At 39.7% G+C, this 18186-nt stretch overlaps 1 protein-coding gene and 1 gene segment (V, D, J or C); both read right to left on the bottom strand.

The window, feature by feature from the left end:
* The window catches only part of LOC102116898 (immunoglobulin kappa variable 2-30), a 970872-nt gene that overhangs the window by 562099 nt on the left and 390587 nt on the right, over positions 1–18186 (bottom strand). The window lies entirely within an intron of this gene.
* LOC135966894 (immunoglobulin kappa variable 1D-13-like) lies at positions 13585–14412 on the bottom strand. The segment is given in 2 exon segments: positions 13585–14206; positions 14332–14412. Coding segments are annotated over 2 exon segments (639 nt in total).

Here is an 18186-nt window from a genome sequence, read left to right as displayed (position 1 = left end):
AGGTGTTGCCATGGCAAGGGGCTGTGACATCTGGATGTTGCTATGGCAATGGTAAACTGTCCTGGCATTGGTAGCATGTCCTGTTTTGGCCAGTCTTACATCTGGTCCAGAGTGAAGTCCTGCCTACGTCTTGCCTCAAAAGTAACAAGAAATCTGTAATAAAAAGTTACCCAGAAAAATAACTCCAATTTTATATTTAGTGTTTAGTGACATGCTACTTATGAAAATTACACAAAGATTCAAGTGAACTAAAAAAATACTCTCAGAATTATTATAGGAGGTCATAATGTCCTGTAGTCCAAAAATTAATATGGATTTAACAAAACAAAGAAAGACTGGTATCTGTTATGAATATAAAATTCTTAAGAAAAAAGAAAAATGGAATCTATCTGTATATCTAAACATTTAGTGAACACACATTGTAACAAGTATTACAGATTTTATAAGAACTCTTGATAGGTAATTTTAATTTCTGAAAAATATATGTGAACCGTAAGATACGTTGGGTCTCTTTCCCTAACTTAAAAAATATTTCTTTGTATTTAAATGCTTTACTAATTTTTAATCACTTTTTATTGCTTAGAATTTTAGCTGATATAAATAAGAAATGTGTATTAAAATCCTACCGCTTTGATTTAACTATTGAAACATATTTAAATTTTTGGAAAAATCAAAAAATACCTAGCAAAGGGAGCTATTGCCAGAAGATACACAATTCTTTAGTGTCAGTCTGCGATTATCTCCCAGAAATAACCTTTGGCTCATGTAGCTTCCAGTACACTGCAAGAATAAAAGATGTGAAGACAATGTTACTTAATTGGATTTGTAATTACTCACTATTCACTGTTAACCAATTTTATTGAAAAAAAATGATTCCAATCAAATACACTGATTTTAAGTGTACTGTTGAACAAGGTTTCATAAATAAATACACTCTTGTAAGCAAAATCAATACACACAACATTTCTATAACTCCAAAAAGTTTTCTCCTGCTCTTCAGGAAGCAACTTGTTTTCCACCTCACAGAACAGAAAATCCTTGGTTGGCTTGTTGTTAGTATAGATTCCACTTTCTTTTTAAGAATTTCACATAAATGGAATATAGCACGTGTTCTTTTGTAGCTGGTGACTTTCGTGCAGCATAATTGTCTCCTAGTCTCACTCATGTCGCCTAACGATGCGACATGATCGCATGTCGTTCCTAACGATGTGTTCCTCTTTACTTCTGAGTACTATTTAGCTGTTTAGTAATTTCAAAATATATCCCATCACCTGCTGATGGCCACGTGGGTTGTTTCTGCTTTGAGCTATTATGGATAAAGCAGTCAGGAATGGTATTATACAAGGCTTTGCATGAGTATTTCTTTATTTCTTTTGGGCAAATACCTAGGAGTGCAGTTACCGGGTCTTACAGTGAGTGTTTAATACTCTGCCAAACTGTTTTCCAAAGTAGTTGTACCATTTTACATCTCTACCCAGAATTCGTGAGAGTTCTCAGTGTTTTAGCTACTTGTTTTTAAGACTTTTTCTTAATCATCACTCAACAGTAACCACAATGGCTAATGATTATTAAGTCATGTTTTCCTTACAATTTTCTTGATTTTTGTGGGTGCTTGACTTGTATCAGTATATTGTAAACAGGATCAATATTGTCTTAACCACCTTTTAAACACTTTCCCTAAGTCATGATATTTAGGATGATAACAGGAGCTCTAAAGGGACTGTTGGTAGTAGTAACAGGCATTATTCAATATTTATTATCATACTCCTTAAGGCAATACATTTTGAGTGAAATAGCGTTCAACAAGACTTGGGATAAAAAGGATCTAATCTCACCTTTAGCATTACATATTAGAAAACATTGGAGAAAACAATCCAGGAAGAGAATCAGAGGGTGTTTTGCTAGTGGAGAAGTGCTGCAACACCTAAACCCTATTAATGCCAGATCTTTGCAGTGATTTCCACTCATAAAGTTGAGTTGACTCCTTGCCTTGTTCTCCTATGTGTCTGTGTGACTTCATGCTGAGGGCATGTGACATCGCACTTGTGTACAGAAACATGGCTTAGGAGATTGGCTTTGGAGGTAGTTGCAATGAAATATACATTTTGAAGAAATTCCCTGTGAAATGTCTTATAAATTGTTTCTTATGGCCAGGTGCTTGGGCTCACACTTGTAATCTTAGCACTTTGAGGGACCAAGGAGGAAAGATCACGTAAAGCCAAGAATTTGATGCCGCAGGGAGACCTCATGTCAACAAAACAGACACACACACACACACACACACAGATGCACACACAATTTGTGAACAATGGCATCACAAAGTGATTATTTATGAACTTTTGCTAAGATAATTACAAAATGAAGCAATGTCTTCCAAGCTAACAATACTATAATAAAGATGTTAATTACTTAACTATAGAAAATACAGAGAACATAAAATTGTCTATTTTAACCATATTTAAAAGTGAAGTGCAGTGGCATTAATCATATTCACATATTCTGCTATTATTACTGACACTGTCTCCAGAATTATTTTCATCTTATAAAAATTAATATCTGTACCCCTTAAGCAATACTCCCCCTGCCCCCCGACATTTTCTCTATCCCTACCCACAGCAACCTCCATTGCAGCTCTTTCTCTATGTTAATGACATCTTTGAAGCAGCTTCACTGTGCACTGGTTACCAACGTACTTGAGTCTGGGAAACGGAACACCCACACACAGCAAGTTACATGAAGTGGGCTTATTATTTACCGATAAGCAGCAAGGGAACACAAAAGTCTTGGACTTAAAATTTCAAATGGACTGTGCCCTGTAGCATCTTGAAAGAAGGAATTACTAAATTCCTTACAAATTGTTGAAAAGCCTTAAAGAACAGACTCCAGCCAAAGCCTCTAGAACAATTACAAGAATCATACTGCTGGCACAGGCTGGGGAGGAGCTCCGACTGCTTGAGACTCCACATTCAAGCTGTCTCTTGCAGCAGAAAAGAGAGCGGCTCTTCTCACTACTGCCCCCAGATGGACAGCAGCTCTGCTATCAACAGTCAGCTGCTAGAAATCTGACCCCTTTCTCTGACTGCCCATCAGATGTGTTACTACAGAGTCATTTTGCATTGAGAGGAGGGAGGGGAAATGCCTGATCTCACTCAAATGTGCTCATTTTCCTGGTCTGGGTCACAGCCAGTCAGCACAGTCCTGTGGGCACAATAACTTCACTTGCCAGGTTCCTAGGAAATGAGAGTATCTTTTTTGACTGTAGAAAACATGGGGGTGGGGAGGGTTGAGGAACAGCAAGAGAAGTACTTGTAGTTTCCTGAGCCTTCCACTCTAGTTTCCCCAAATGTTTTCAATCCATTTAATTCATGATAATAAACACCTTTCTGCCTAATCAGCCATAATCGCTTTTCTTAGATCCGAATGATTCAGTGATAAAACTAAAGAGAAAAAATAAATACACTTTTCAACGTTTAAGTTGACCAGGAGGCTGTCCCTGGTGTTTACCCCTCCATATCCCACTATGCGTTTCATCTTCCCTTTGCCTCACTGGAGACCCAAGTGCAGGTAACGCTTCACATGACTGTGATTCCTAGAACTTCATCCTGATGACTGTTGAAATCTTCTCTGAGTTTTACCAGTGCAAGTGGCAATAAATAGAAACATTGCAGAAGTTCCCCTAGGGTCCATATTTTCTGTACTTCCTCTCTAAAATATGTAACATCAATCCTATTTGCTCTTGCTTTATATGGGCTACATCTATGGCCCCAGCACACACCCAAACCTGCTTTGGACAACTTATCCAGTATTGTATTAAATCTAAATGATCACATGCCTATCTTATCTTATCATTTCTTTAAATTTAATGAAACAATTGTTATGTCAACTCTTTGGATTCAGAACCATCAACCAGAAAACCACAGCCCTGAGAAAACAGAAATAAAGTACTTCAAGCTGTTCATTTGGTATAGCAATGATGAGTCTACAGCTCATTTTCCAGATATAAATATTCTGTTTATGGGAGTAAAAGCACCAATCACAGTTAGTGTTTCAGAGCCTCCACCACATCTGACAGCACAGCAATTCAACAGCACAAGGGTTTGTGTGCCAGCTTTGCTTGATGGATAATGGTTTTTCCCTGTCTATAGGGAAAGCTGCACCTGTGCACATGACAAGAGGATGAGCTACACTTTGCTTCACCTTTTTTTGAGTTAAATAAGTTGCTTGATCCAGAGCCATATTATGGAAGAACTTCCTGACTTTGATGAAAACACTTTGAAAATCCTCAAATACTATTTTATGCAGAAACATAACCAAAAAGGAAGGCAAATTCACATATAGTAAAATAACCACTGCTCTCCTCATGTTACACAAGGTCCACTAGAATTACCGGATATCAGCTGTTAGTCTGAGCCCTGATGTGTGGTACAAAGTTACAGGTTCTGGAGGGGTCAGTTTTCTTGGCAAATTGGGTGTTCAGAAGAGCCAGTAGCCCTGTACATCTCAGTTAGTTGAAAGTCATATTATTGAGTCCCCACAGGGACCTCCATAACATTGGTACATGAGGCTACCTGGGAAAGTGGGCAAAGGTGACTGACTGAAGTCCATGTGTTCAATCGTCCTCATTATTAAAAGCCCCCTGCTCGTTAATGGAATTTCAATGAATATTCACTTGGAAAGCTTTTTCTTCTTGATTATGGCTCATTTTTGAAACTTCCAGTTATAGCTCTTGCCAAATGACTTTGTCTGAAATCATCCTGTTGCATTTCTTTTAAGGCCTGATGATCTGTCAAAATCAACAGCCAATGTTTTTAAATTGCTGTTCTCTTGGCAATGTGATCACCAGATGTAGGTCTTGCACTTTACCCACTGTTATGAGTTTTACATTTCCAGGGCTTCCTTGACAGTGGCACTGATGTGACTCCATCCAGTATCCATTGTTGTGAGAACTTTATTTGGCATATCATCATCGTGGGCATGAACATAATGGAGACTTTCATAGGAAGCAATGGTTAATATTCAATATTAGCCAAATTATGCTCTAGTCCTGCCCTTGCAGCTCTGCTGAATTGGAAAAATATTTTAGGTAAGGACAACCATTTGGTAAAGTTTTAAGAATAAAGGCTACAAAGAAATTTTCTGTAGCAAGAGTATGAACTAGATGTTGTCCAAAATACCATTTTTTTCTTTTTGTGGAATGTAACAACAATTATTTAAATGTATATAACTTAGTTATATTTTATAAATATGTACATATTGCATACATAATAGAATAAATGTACTTAAAGATGAATACTGTATATATTTGTAGCCAACATTTTATCAAATAAATATATATTCACTTCTATGTATCTTAAACATATATGCACCTTTTTCCATAAATAAGGTAAACTTTAATTTTTTATTGAAATACTAATTAGTTTTAATTTTGTCTCTATTAACAAACTTCATAATTTGATTACTAAATATTCACATTTATACCACCAATTTAAGAAAAAATACATATGTTTATGTAAGTATAGGTGTAAATACTGTATCAGGAAGCATTTATGCATTAATTATTGGTAACTGGTTAAATACACAACTCAGTGGCTGATAACAGTAAGCATTTGTTTTCATGTTCATGGATGCTCATGTTCACAGTCATCTGACTGATCAAGGAAGGGCTCTGCTGAGTGGTTCCTCTGCAGGGCACTGAGCTTGTATTCAGCCTGTAGATAACAATTGTTTAATGACAATGCTGAATAGCAGTGACTAAACATGACACAAGAGGCAGAGCAAGATGGCCGAATAGGAACAGCTCCAGTCTCCAACTCCCAGTGCGAGCGACACAGAAGACCGGTGATTTCTGCATTTTCAACTGAGGTACTGGGTTCATCTCACTGGGGAGTGCCGGACGATCCGTGCTGGTCAGCTGCTGCAGCCCGACCAGCGAGAGCTGAAGCAGGGCGAGGCATTGCCTCACCTGGGAAGCGCAAGGGGGAAGGGAATCCCTTTTCCTAGCCAGGGGAACTGAGACACACAACACCTGGAAAATCGGGTAACTCCCACCCCAATACTGCGCTTTAAGCAAACAGGCACACCAGGAGATCATATCCCACACCTGGCCGGGAGGGTCCCACACCCACGGAGCCTCCCTCATTGCTAGCACAGCAGTCTGTGATCTACCGGCAAGGCAGCAGCGAGGCTGGGGGAGGGGCGCCCACCATTGCTGAGGCTTAAGTAGGTAAACAAAGCTGCTGGGAAGCTCGAACTGGGTGGAGCTCACAGCAGCTCAAGGAAACCTGCCTGTCTCTGTAGACTCCACCTCTGGGGACAGGGCAATAGCAAACGCAGCCGAAACCTCTGCAGACGCAAACGACTCTGTCTGACAGCTTTGAAGAGAGCAGTGGATCTCCCAACACGGAGGTTGAGATCTGAGAAGGGACAGACTCCCTGCTCAAGTGAGTCTCCCTGCTCAAGTTAGGCTACTCCCTGAGTAGCCTAACTGGGAGACATCCCCCACTAGGGGCAGTCTGACACCCCACACCTCACAGGGTGGAGTACACCCCTGAGAGGAAGCTTCCAAAGCAAGAATCAGACAGGTACACTCGTTGTTCAGAAATATTCTATCTTCTGCAGCCTCTGCTGCTGATACCCAGGCAAACAGGGTCTGGAGTGGACCTCAAGCAATCTCCAACAGACCTACAGCTGAGGGTCCTGACTGTTAGAAGGAAAACTATCAAACAGGAAGGACACCTACACCAAAACCCCATCAGTACATCACCATCATCAAAGACCAGAGGCAGATAAAACCACAAAGATGGGGAAAAAGCAGGGCAGAAAGGCTGGAAATTCAAAAACTAAGAGCGCATCTCCCCCGGCAAAGGAGCGCAGCTCATCGCCAGCAACGGATCAAAGCTGGACAGAGAATGACTTTGACGAGATGAGAGAAGAAGGCTTCAGTCCATCAAATTTCTCAGAGCTAAAGGAGGAATTACGTACCCAGCGCAAAGAAACTAAAAATCTTGAAAAAAAAGTGGAAGAATTGATGGCTAGAGTAATTAATGCAGAGAAGGTCCTAAACGAAATGAAAGAGATGAAAACCATGACACGAGAAATACGTGACAAATGCACAAGCTTCAGTAACCGACTCGATCAACTGGAAGAAAGAGTATCTGCGATTGAGGATCAAATGAATGAAATGAAGCGAGAAGAGAAACCAAAAGAACAAAGAAGAAAAAGAAATGAACAAAGCCTGCAAGAAGTATGGGATTATGTAAAAAGACCAAATCTACGTCTGATTGGGGTGCCTGAAAGTGAGGGGGAAAATGGAACCAAGTTGGAAAACACTCTTCAGGATATCATCCAGGAGAACTTCCCCAACCTAGTAGGGCAGGCCAACATTCAAATCCAGGAAATACAGAGAACGCCACAAAGATACTCCTCGAGAAGAGCAACTCCAAGACACATAATTGCCAGATTCACCAAAGTTGAAATGAAGGAAAAAATCTTAAGGGCAGCCAGAGACAAAGGTCAGGTTACCCACAAAGGGAAGCCCATCAGACTAACAGCAGATCTCTCGGCAGAAACTCTCCAAGCCAGAAGAGAGTGGGGGCCAATATTCAACATTCTTAAAGAAAAGAATTTTAAACCCAGAATTTCATATCCAGCCAAACTAAGTTTCATAAGTGAAGGAGAAATAAAATCCTTTACAGATAAGCAAATGCTTAGAGATTTTGTCACCACTACGCCTGCCTTACAAGAGACCCTGAAGGAAGCACTAAACATGGAAAGGAACAACCGGTACCAGCCATTGCAAAAACATGCCAAAATGTAAAGACCATCGAGGCTAGGAAGAAACTGCATCAACTAACGAGCAAAATAACCAGTTAATATCATAATGGCAGGATCAAGTTCACACATAACAATCTTAACCTTAAATGTAAATGGACTAAATGCCCCAATTAAAAGACACAGACTGGCAAACTGGATAAAGAGTCAAGACCCATCAGTCTGCTGTATTCAGGAGACCCATCTCACACGCAGAGACATACATAGGCTCAAAATAAAGGGATGGAGGAAGATTTACCAAGCAAATGGAGAACAAAAAAAAGCGGGGGTTGCAATACTAGTCTCTGATAAAACAGACTTTAAACCATCAAAGATCAAAAGAGACAAAGAAGGCCATTACATAATGGTAAAGGGATCAATTCAACAGGAAGAGCTAACTATCCTAAATATATATGCACCCAATACAGGAGCACCCAGATTCATCAAGCAAGTCCTTAGAGACTTACAAAGAGACTTAGACTCCCATACAATAATAATGGGAGACTTCAACACTCCACTGTCAACATTAGACAGATCAACGAGACAGAAAGTTAACAAGGATATCCAGGAATTGAACTCATCTCTGCAGCAAGCAGACCTAATAGACATCTATAGAACTCTCCACCCCAAATCAACAGAATATACATTCTTCTCAGCACCACATCGTACTTACTCCAAAATCGACCACGTAATTGGAAGTAAAGCACTCCTCAGCAAATGTACAAGAACAGAAATTATAACAAACTGTCTCTCAGACCACAGTGCAATCAAACTAGAACTCAGGACTAAGAAACTCAATCAAAACCGCTCAACTACATGGAAACTGAACAACCTGCTCCTGAATGACTACTGGGTACATAACGAAATGAAGGCAGAAATAAAGATGTTCTTTGAAACCAATGAGAACAAAGATACAACATACCAGAATCTCTGGGACACATTTAAAGCAGTGTGTAGAGGGAAATTTATAGCACTAAATGCCCACAAGAGAAAGCAGGAAAGATCTAAAATTGACACTCTAACATCGCAATTAAAAGAACTAGAGAAGCAAGAGCAAACACATTCGAAAGCTAGCAGAAGGCAAGAAATAACTAAGATCAGAGCAGAACTGAAGGAGATAGAGACACAAAAAACTCTCCAAAAAATCAATGAATCCAGGAGTTGGTTTTTTGAAAAGATCAACAAAATTGACAGACCACTAGCAAGACTAATAAAGAAGAAAAGAGAGAGGAATCAAATCGACGCAATTAAAAATGATAAAGGGGATATCACCACCAACCCCACAGAAATGCAAACTACCATCAGAGAATACTATAAACACCTCTATGCAAATAAACTGGAAAATCTAGAAGAAATGGATAATTTCCTGGACACTTACACTCTTCCAAGGCTAAACCAGGAAGAAGTTGAATCCCTGAATAGACCAATAGCAGGCTCTGAAATTGAGGCAATAATTAATAGCCTACCAACCAAAAAAAGTCCAGGACCAGATGGATTCACAGCTGAATTCTACCAGAGGTACAAGGAGGAGTTGGTACCATTCCTTCTGAAACTATTCCAATCAATAGAAAAAGAGGGAATCCTCCCTAACTCATTTTATGAGGCCAACATCATCCTGATACCAAAGCCTGGCAGAGACACAACAAAAAAAGAGAATTTTAGACCAATATCCCTGATGAACATCGATGCAAAAATCCTCAATAAAATACTGGCAAACCGGATTCAGCAACACATCAAAAAGCTTATCCACCATGATCAAGTGGGCTTCATCCCTGGGATGCAAGGCTGGTTCAACATTCGCAAATCAATAAACATAATCCAGCATAGAAACAGAACCAAAGACAAGAACCACATGATTATCTCAATAGATGCAGAAAAGGCTTTTGACAAAATTCAACAGCCCTTCATGCTAAAAACGCTCAATAAATTCGGTATTGATGGAACGTACCTCAAAATAATAAGAGCTATTTATGACAAACCCACAGCCAATATCATACTGAATGGGCAAAAACTGGAAAAATTCCCTTTGAAAACTGGCACAAGACAGGGATGCCCTCTCTCACCACTCCTATTCAACATAGTGTTGGAAGTTCTGGCTAGGGCAATCAGGCAAGAGAAAGAAATCAAGGGTATTCAGTTAGGAAAAGAAGAAGTCAAATTGTCCCTGTTTGCAGATGACATGATTGTATATTTAGAAAACCCCATTGTCTCAGCCCAAAATCTCCTTAAGCTGATAAGCAACTTCAGCAAAGTCTCAGGATACAAAATTAATGTGCAAAAATCAGAAGCATTCTTATACACCAGTAACAGACAAACAGAGAGCCAAATCAGGAATGAACTTCCATTCACAATTGCTTCAAAGAGAATAAAATACCTAGGAATCCAACTTACAAGGGATGTAAAGGACCTCTTCAAGGAGAACTACAAACCACTGCTCAGTGAAATCAAAGAGCACACAAACAAATGGAAGAACATACCATGCTCCTGGATAGGAAGAATCAATATCGTGAAAATGGCCCTACTGCCCAAGGTAATTTATAGATTCAATGCCATCCCCATCAAGCTACCAATGAGTTTCTGCACAGAATTGGAAAAAACTGCTTTAAAGTTCATATGGAACCAAAAAAGAGCCCGCATCTCCAAGACAATCCTAAGTCAAAAGAACAAAGCTGGAGGCATCACGCTACCTGACTTCAAACTATACTACAAGGCTACAGTAACCAAAACAGCATGGTACTGGTACCAAAACAGAGATATAGACCAATGGAACAGAACAGAGTCCTCAGAAATAATACCACACATCTACAGCCATCTGATCTTTGACAAACCTGAGAGAAACAAGAAATGGGGAAAGGATTCCCTATTTAATAAATGGTGCTGGGAAAATTGGCTAGCCATAAGTAGAAAGCTGAAACTGGATCCTTTCCTTACTCCTTATACGAAAATTAATTCAAGATGGATTAGAGACTTAAATGTTAGACCTAATACCATAAAAATCCTAGAGGAAAACCTAGGTAGTACCATTCAGGACATAGGCATGGGCAAAGACTTCATGTCTAAAACACCAAAAGCAACGGCAGCAAAAGCCAAAATTGACAAATGGGATCTAATTAAACTAAAGAGCTTCTGCACAGCAAAAGAAACTACCATCAGAGTGAACAGGCAACCTACAGAATGGGAGAACATTTTTGCAATCTACTCATCTGACAAAGGGCTAATATCCAGAACCTACAAAGAACTCAAACAAATTTACAAGAAAAAAACAAACAACCCCATCAAAAAGTGGGCAAAGGATATGAACAGACATTTCTCAAAAGAAGACATTCATACAGCCAACAGACACATGAAAAAATGCTCATCATCACTGGCCATCAGAGAAATGCAAATCAAAACCACAATGAGTTACCATCTCACACCAGTTAGAATGGCGATCATTAAAAAGTCAGGAAACAACAGGTGCTGGAGAGGATGTGGAGAAATAGGAACACTTTTACACTGTTGGTGGGATTGTAAACTAGTTCAACCATTATGGAAAACAGTATGGCGATTCCTCAAGGATCTAGAACTAGATGTACCATATGACCCAGCCATCCCATTACTGGGGATATACCCAAAGGATTATAAATTATGCTGCTATAAAGACACATGCACACGTATGTTTATTGCGGCACTATTCACAATAGCAAAGACTTGGAATCAACCCAAATGTCCATCAGTGACAGATTGGATTAAGAAAATGTGGCACATATACACCATGGAATACTATGCAGCCATCAAAAAGGATGAGTTTGTGTCCTTTGTAGGGACATGGATGCAGCTGGAAACCATCATTCTTAGCAAACTATCACAAGAACAGAAAACCAAACACCGCATGTTCTCACTCATAGGTGGGAACTGAACAATGAGGTCACTTGGACTCAGGAAGGGGAACATCATACACTGGGGCCTATCATGGGGAGGGGGGCGGGGGGAGGGATTGCATTGGGAGTTATACCTGATGTAAATGACGAGTTGATGGGTGCAGCACACCAACATGGCACAAGTATACATATGTAACAAACCTGCACGTTATGCACATGTACCCTACAACTTAAAGTATAATAATAATAAATAAATTAAAAAAAAAAAAAAAACATGACACAAGATTCTTGTGACAGGTCACAGGAGTGATCAACCTCTCAAACCAAACCACATAGTTGAATTCACATGTAATAATTTCTAACATAGATTCATGCATTTTAAATATATTCCTTTATTTCAATGAGTACAAATTTTCAAGAAAATGTTACTCCACTTAATTATAGAGGTGTTTGATCATTCTGTCAACAAATAAATAAGTTTTCAAACTTTACAATCCTGAAAATATTTGCAAATGTAAGTTTGCATTAATAAGAAAACAAAACTGGATGTGTTTTCAACATGTGGCTTCAAATAGAATTTTTTTAAATGGACTTTATGGAGGATAATCATTTTAACTTATGTAAATATCCCTCCTTACCTCTCATGTCCTATAGAGTTGCCCAATAAGAGGTCCCCCCGTGAGATTTGGAAGTCAGAAAAGGAAGACTCAATATTATCCATTGGTACCTAAGACAGGCCCAGAGACAAAGGTGAGGACTGGAGAAACACCTGGAAAAATACTCTAGGAAGCTGAGAACTTCAGTAACCCCAGACTTAAGCTTCCAGACAGGACTGAGGACCACGTGGTTAAATAGCCCATACTTCAGGGGCGGATGCATTCTGTTTTCTGAGGGAGCACCAGAGAATCCTGTTTCTAATATCAACTTTCCTGAATACTATATCCTTGGCTTTGAAAGTTTGTAGTGTGAACATTAATCATAGGAATTGGGTCATTCTGTCATACCCAACAAAGACAAGAAATCAGAGGAGAAAGACACTCAGGGTGAAAAATATTGTTTCTACAATGCAATTGAAATAGGCTCTATTATCCCACAGAACTAATGTTTATGGTTTTTTGAATAAACATAGAAATTGACTTCCCCAGTCTTAAAACTCAAGATAGTTACATCTGTCTTACCTGAGCTCTTTTTTCAGTAAACCAACAATCAGATCTCCCAGATACTATCAAGGAGCTGAAATTTAGGTATCACTGAATCGGGACAGTGAGACATCAGAAACGTCACCCATTATGATTGCCTAACTGACCTCCTGCTTCTTGTTGACAAAATTCTCTTTCTTACCCCTCCATAATTCCTGTTTCCCACATTTCTTCCCTGCTATGTACACCCCTAATTTTAGTTGGTCAGGGAGATACGTTTGCGAATGGTGTCCCATCTCCTCAGCTGCAGCACCTGATTAAAGCCTGTTCCTTGCCAATGCTTGTTGTCTTAGTGATTGGCTGGCTGTGTGCTGAGCTGCACGATCTACACCGAATCCCTGGCATTTCAGTAACAAAATTCTCTGCAAGCTTCACTGTTTTGGCTTCTTGTAACCTGAAATCAAATTAATCCACAACTTCTGAGATAACTTGACATAATTCTAGGATTCACTTTGTCCACCACTGCTTACCAGCCTGAGCTTCCCAACTCGCGACTATTCCTCATGTCAATGAACTTTCTCAGAGCCATAGGTAACATTTTCCTTCTTTCAAAAAATGCTACCTTTCTCTTTGTTCTTCCAACATATTTAAGACCACTGAGTTTTCCTGTATGTCCCATTTGGGAAATATTTCTATGCAAATAAAACAAATTTAGAGATTCATGTCTACATTTTATTTAGACTTCTGTAGTTTAATCTAATTCTCTGTATTAAGACAATTCCTGCTTAGAATATCTATAGTGGCTTCTTCTGTGTTATATAATGTCCAACTGAAGCCATAAACTAGACTCCTCAGGTGTCATGATCTCTGTCTTTAGTAAATCAGGAGAGGCATTGCTATGTCTGTGCAGTTGGGGCTGAGAAAGAGAAAAGAATTCGGGTGCAGAGGTGACTTCATGTCCCCCTCTACCGACACCATCAGAGTGTGGCTGCATCTGAGGAGCACTCTCAGCCCATGGAGGCATCAGGAGGAACAGCTGGGGCAGCCCAGCCTCTACATCTGCTTCCCTGGGGGTTTTTGTTCGGGTTTGAAACACTGTGGAAAGGTAATTTTTAAACGGTTGACAATAATAAGTTGCAAAATCTTCAGGCTGCAGGCTGCTGATGGTGAGAGTGAAATCTGTCCCAGATCCACTGCCACTGAACCTTGATGGGACCCCACTTTCCAAACTGGATGCAGCATAGATCAGGAGCTTAGGAGCTTTTCCTGGTTTCTGCTGATACCAATTTAAATCATTGCTAATGCCCTGACTTGCCCTGCAAGTGATGGTGACTCTGTCTCCTACAGATGCAGACAGGGAAGATGGAGACTGGGTCATCTGGATGTCACATCTGGCACCTGAGATTGGAAACATAAAAACAAATGTCCACACAATTAATCATGTTGTTAGATAATTTCCCTGAATAGTGAAGCAGTACTCAGAACCCTGGGCTGTGTAAACTGCTAGTGTTCTCCTTCCTTACCTGGGAGCCAGAGCAGAAGGAGCCCCAGGAGATAAGCGGGGACCGTCGTGTCCATGCTGTGTCCTGAGTGGTTCTGACTTCTACATGAAGTGTGACCAGCCTATTAATAAGTCTTCAGGGCAGGAGGATGTGCTCTGGGAACATGCAAATGAGCAGGGGATGGGGCAGGCTGGGCACAGCTGCAGGGCTGGCTCATGTCAGTAACTCAGCAGCGACTCAGTGTCCCCAGGTGTCCCAGGTAAGATCAGGGTAGCATAAATTTGTCTGCAGAGAATGTGTTTCTACAGGGGATTATTTTGTTACGAGAGACATTTTTTAGGTTTTTTTTTTTTTGACAATTTGAAGTATTCCTCAAAAGTCGATGGAGTAACATATTTCATTGGTGTATGGGGAGTATTTAGGAGGATATTCTTTTTTGTAGGAAACACATAGTAAAATTTTAGATGATACAATTCTAAGGTCTTTAAAGACTCTCCTTTGATTCTGGTTAGGGAAGGGGTATTTGTCATATACTTGCAACTTTTCTGTAAATTTATCATTGTTCCTTTCAAAAAAAATTAAAAATAAAATGTATTTTCGTGATGCTACATATATTTGTAAGTATTAGGTAATGATGTTATTCCATTGTTCTTACCAGTATAAGTTCAAACAATTTACTACAAATACACAAAGATAACACTGAATTTTCTCAGTGCATGCAACACTGAAAGATTCACCATTATCAAGAGTGACAGGTCTCTTTAATATCCAGAGACTAAATGGGCTGCCCCTTATTCTTGTTTTGTGCACCTTCATAGTCTACCTTCTTTTCTGCCATTGAGTATTATTTCCCAATGTTCATATCTCTTAATGAGGGTGGCCACTGTACAGAGCATGTCCCTGCCATGCACTATCAATGACACTTTCCTCTTTTACATTTTATCAGTGACTGGAGACATCATCTTGACCCAGACACCAGCCTCCCTGTTAACATCTTTAAGAAAGAGACAGTCTTTCATCATGCAACTGCCAATGTACATGAAGAAATCAGTTGGACCCAGATGAGACTGGACAGGAATCTGCAGTCATTATATCTATTATATCTAATATCTCTAATGTGCCCAAAAATGTCCCAGCCTGGCTCAGTAGCAGAGGAAGTGGATCCAACAATGTCAGCATCAGTGGGCTGCGGCCTAGGGCTCTACAAAATTTTACTGATGCCTGACTAGGGGAGCCAAATCACAGTGCTGTAGCCTGTGCACAAACCTTCCTGCTGCTTTGTAAGCAGCCTGAGTTTTAAGAGAACTTGGTTATATCAGGAGAAAGGAAGAAAGCTCCATTTGTCCTCTAATTGCTTGCTGAAAATAAACCGACAAAAGGAAGATTAATAAGATAAAAGGCAAACAAAATTAACTTAAAGTGCAGTGGGACATCATCGCAGGGAGATGACCTGATAAGTCAATGAAATCCAGGTGTTTCTATTTCTTTTCTAGGGAAGAGGGAATTGGGAAGTGTAGGCAACTGGGAGAGAACAGATGAGAATAGAAGTCCATCCTCAAGAGAACAGGTAAGCACCTGCCTGGTTAAAGTATCAGCTTCCAGTCTCTTCTATTTTTGATTCCTGTTTTGTGTTAATCTTCCCTGATAAAAATTCTCAGGAAGAATTTTCTTGACAATTGATTTCCTTCTGAAGAATTTGGTTTTAGGCAGATAAGGGATATTTAGGAAAAGTCTTTTTGTGTATTTGCTGCTTCTAAATGACGTGGGTTTTACATAATCATCATACAAATGCAGCATAGTTTGAGATGTTATTTTCTGGATTCCTTTACCTGCAACCCACCTGCCATGATGCTATTCCAGCGAGATGGAGCTACAGACTGAAAAAGCAGTTGACCCCTGAACAAGCGGAGGTTGGGGCACTGACCACTGGTGCAGATGAAAACCTGTGTAAACTTTTGCATCCCTAACTTAAGTACTAATAGATTACTTTTGACTGGAAGCCTTAGTGATAAAATAGTTGATTAACCCCTTTTTTAGTTATACATATTGTAAACTCTATTTTTCCAAAAAAGTATGCTAAAGAAAAAATGTTATTAAGAAAACCATAAAATACAGAAAATATATTTACTACTTATAAAGTGCTTGCTCACAGGTGACACACACAGAAGAAAATATAAGTGAATCTGCAAATTTAAAACCCAAGTTATTCTAGGGTTGACTATACCATGATGAATGTAGCAGTCCCCATCTGTAATCTAGGGCTTTCCCCTTTATTGTACCTGTGCTCACTTCCAATGGCCGTATATATGTCTTAGGTTCTTTATGATCTTGGGCAGAGAGATCTGCCTGCATGCCTTGCTGGCCAGATGGCCTCGAATGTGCATCTCTTAGGAAAGTGCTATGGTTTCACTATGTCCTCTAGAATCCATCTGTTGTAAAGTTAAATTTCAGTGTAATGGTATTGCCAGGTGGGGCCTATTGGGATGCATTTAGGTCATGAGGGTGGAGCCCTCTAGAGGAATACATTAATGACACAATAAACAGAGCTTATGAGGCTGGAATCTTTTTTTCTCTTCTTTTCATCTGTCATGTTAAGACAAGGCTTTTCTTTCTTCGAAGGAGTCAATGCTACAGGCGTCATCTTGAAAGCAGAGAAAGCAGACCTTAACCTGCCCATGCCTTGATCTTAAATTTCCCATTCCCTAGAAGTGTGGAAAAATTCATTTCTGTTCTTTATGAATTACACAGTGACAAGGAACCTGTTATAGCAGCTTGAAATGGAACAAGAGGTAGAGCTCACAATCAGTGAGGACAGGATGAGGTATATACATACCCCAGCTTCCTCATCTCTCAGGTGGAACAGCCCAGAGGAATTTACTCCATGTTTCCACATGTGGGTGATCTTCATTTCTCCTGAGTCAGGTGGGTTGTTGATACGTCTTTTACCTTTCATCTTCTGTTCCCTTTCTCATTTTCCTCCTTTCCTCCCAGTGTAAATTTGCTGCCTAAACAGGAATCCTCATTGCTGGTGGACCCGAACTAATATAGTAAAACAAATCGTTTATCTTTTCTATGAGAGGTATTTCCCATCTTTATTCATATCACTTCTCTCTCTTTGACATGTAGGAATATTCAGGAAGCACTTAATTTTTTTAACCAATCTATTTTAGAGTGAATTTATGCAGTGATTTGTTGTTGTTGTTGTTCTGTTTGTTAAAACAAAAAAATAAGTTGTAATCCACCAACCAGCTGAAAGGTCTCCTCTTGTGGCAGAGAGAACTTCAAAGAAAAAAGGAAAACTAGGTTAGGCCATGACTGGCAGGTGGGTTTAGATGTGCCTGATTATACTCTCCTCCCTTTGGAGTTCAGACACAACTGGCCAGCATTATCATTACAAAGGAGATCTTTAGACTGACAAAACAGATGCTTTGTAGCAATAAGATACCATACTCCAACATGACAGAGAATAGGCCCTGAAAAAAATCTAAATATTTGACCCTAGATATATTTCTTCATCATAGTCTGAAGTGGCCCTGCAAAGTTGCCTGTAGTGAGGGAAATTTTCATTCTTGAGAGACTCTCCTCCCCTTACTAAGTCTTTTCCAAAGAGTCTGACATTTTTTTTTTAAATGTCTGATAGGCACCATTCACCATCTACTTTGTCTGCTACCCACAGGATTCTTCCACATGACAAGAACCATGGCTTCCACGCACCCTTATCTAAACTGAAGTATTTCTTTATGATGAATTCAACTCTTTAGGCAGACCTTAACTCTGTCAACCAGTGGTCAGTCAGGAATCCTTTGAATCCATGTATGACCTGGAAGCCCCTGCTTCAAGATATCCCACCTTTCCAGGACAAACTAATATGTATCT

The sequence above is a fragment of the Macaca fascicularis genome, chromosome 13 (genome assembly GCF_037993035.2).
Source record: "Macaca fascicularis isolate 582-1 chromosome 13, T2T-MFA8v1.1".
NCBI lineage: Eukaryota > Metazoa > Chordata > Mammalia > Primates > Cercopithecidae > Macaca > Macaca fascicularis.
This window is presented reverse-complemented; position numbering and strand designations above follow the sequence as displayed.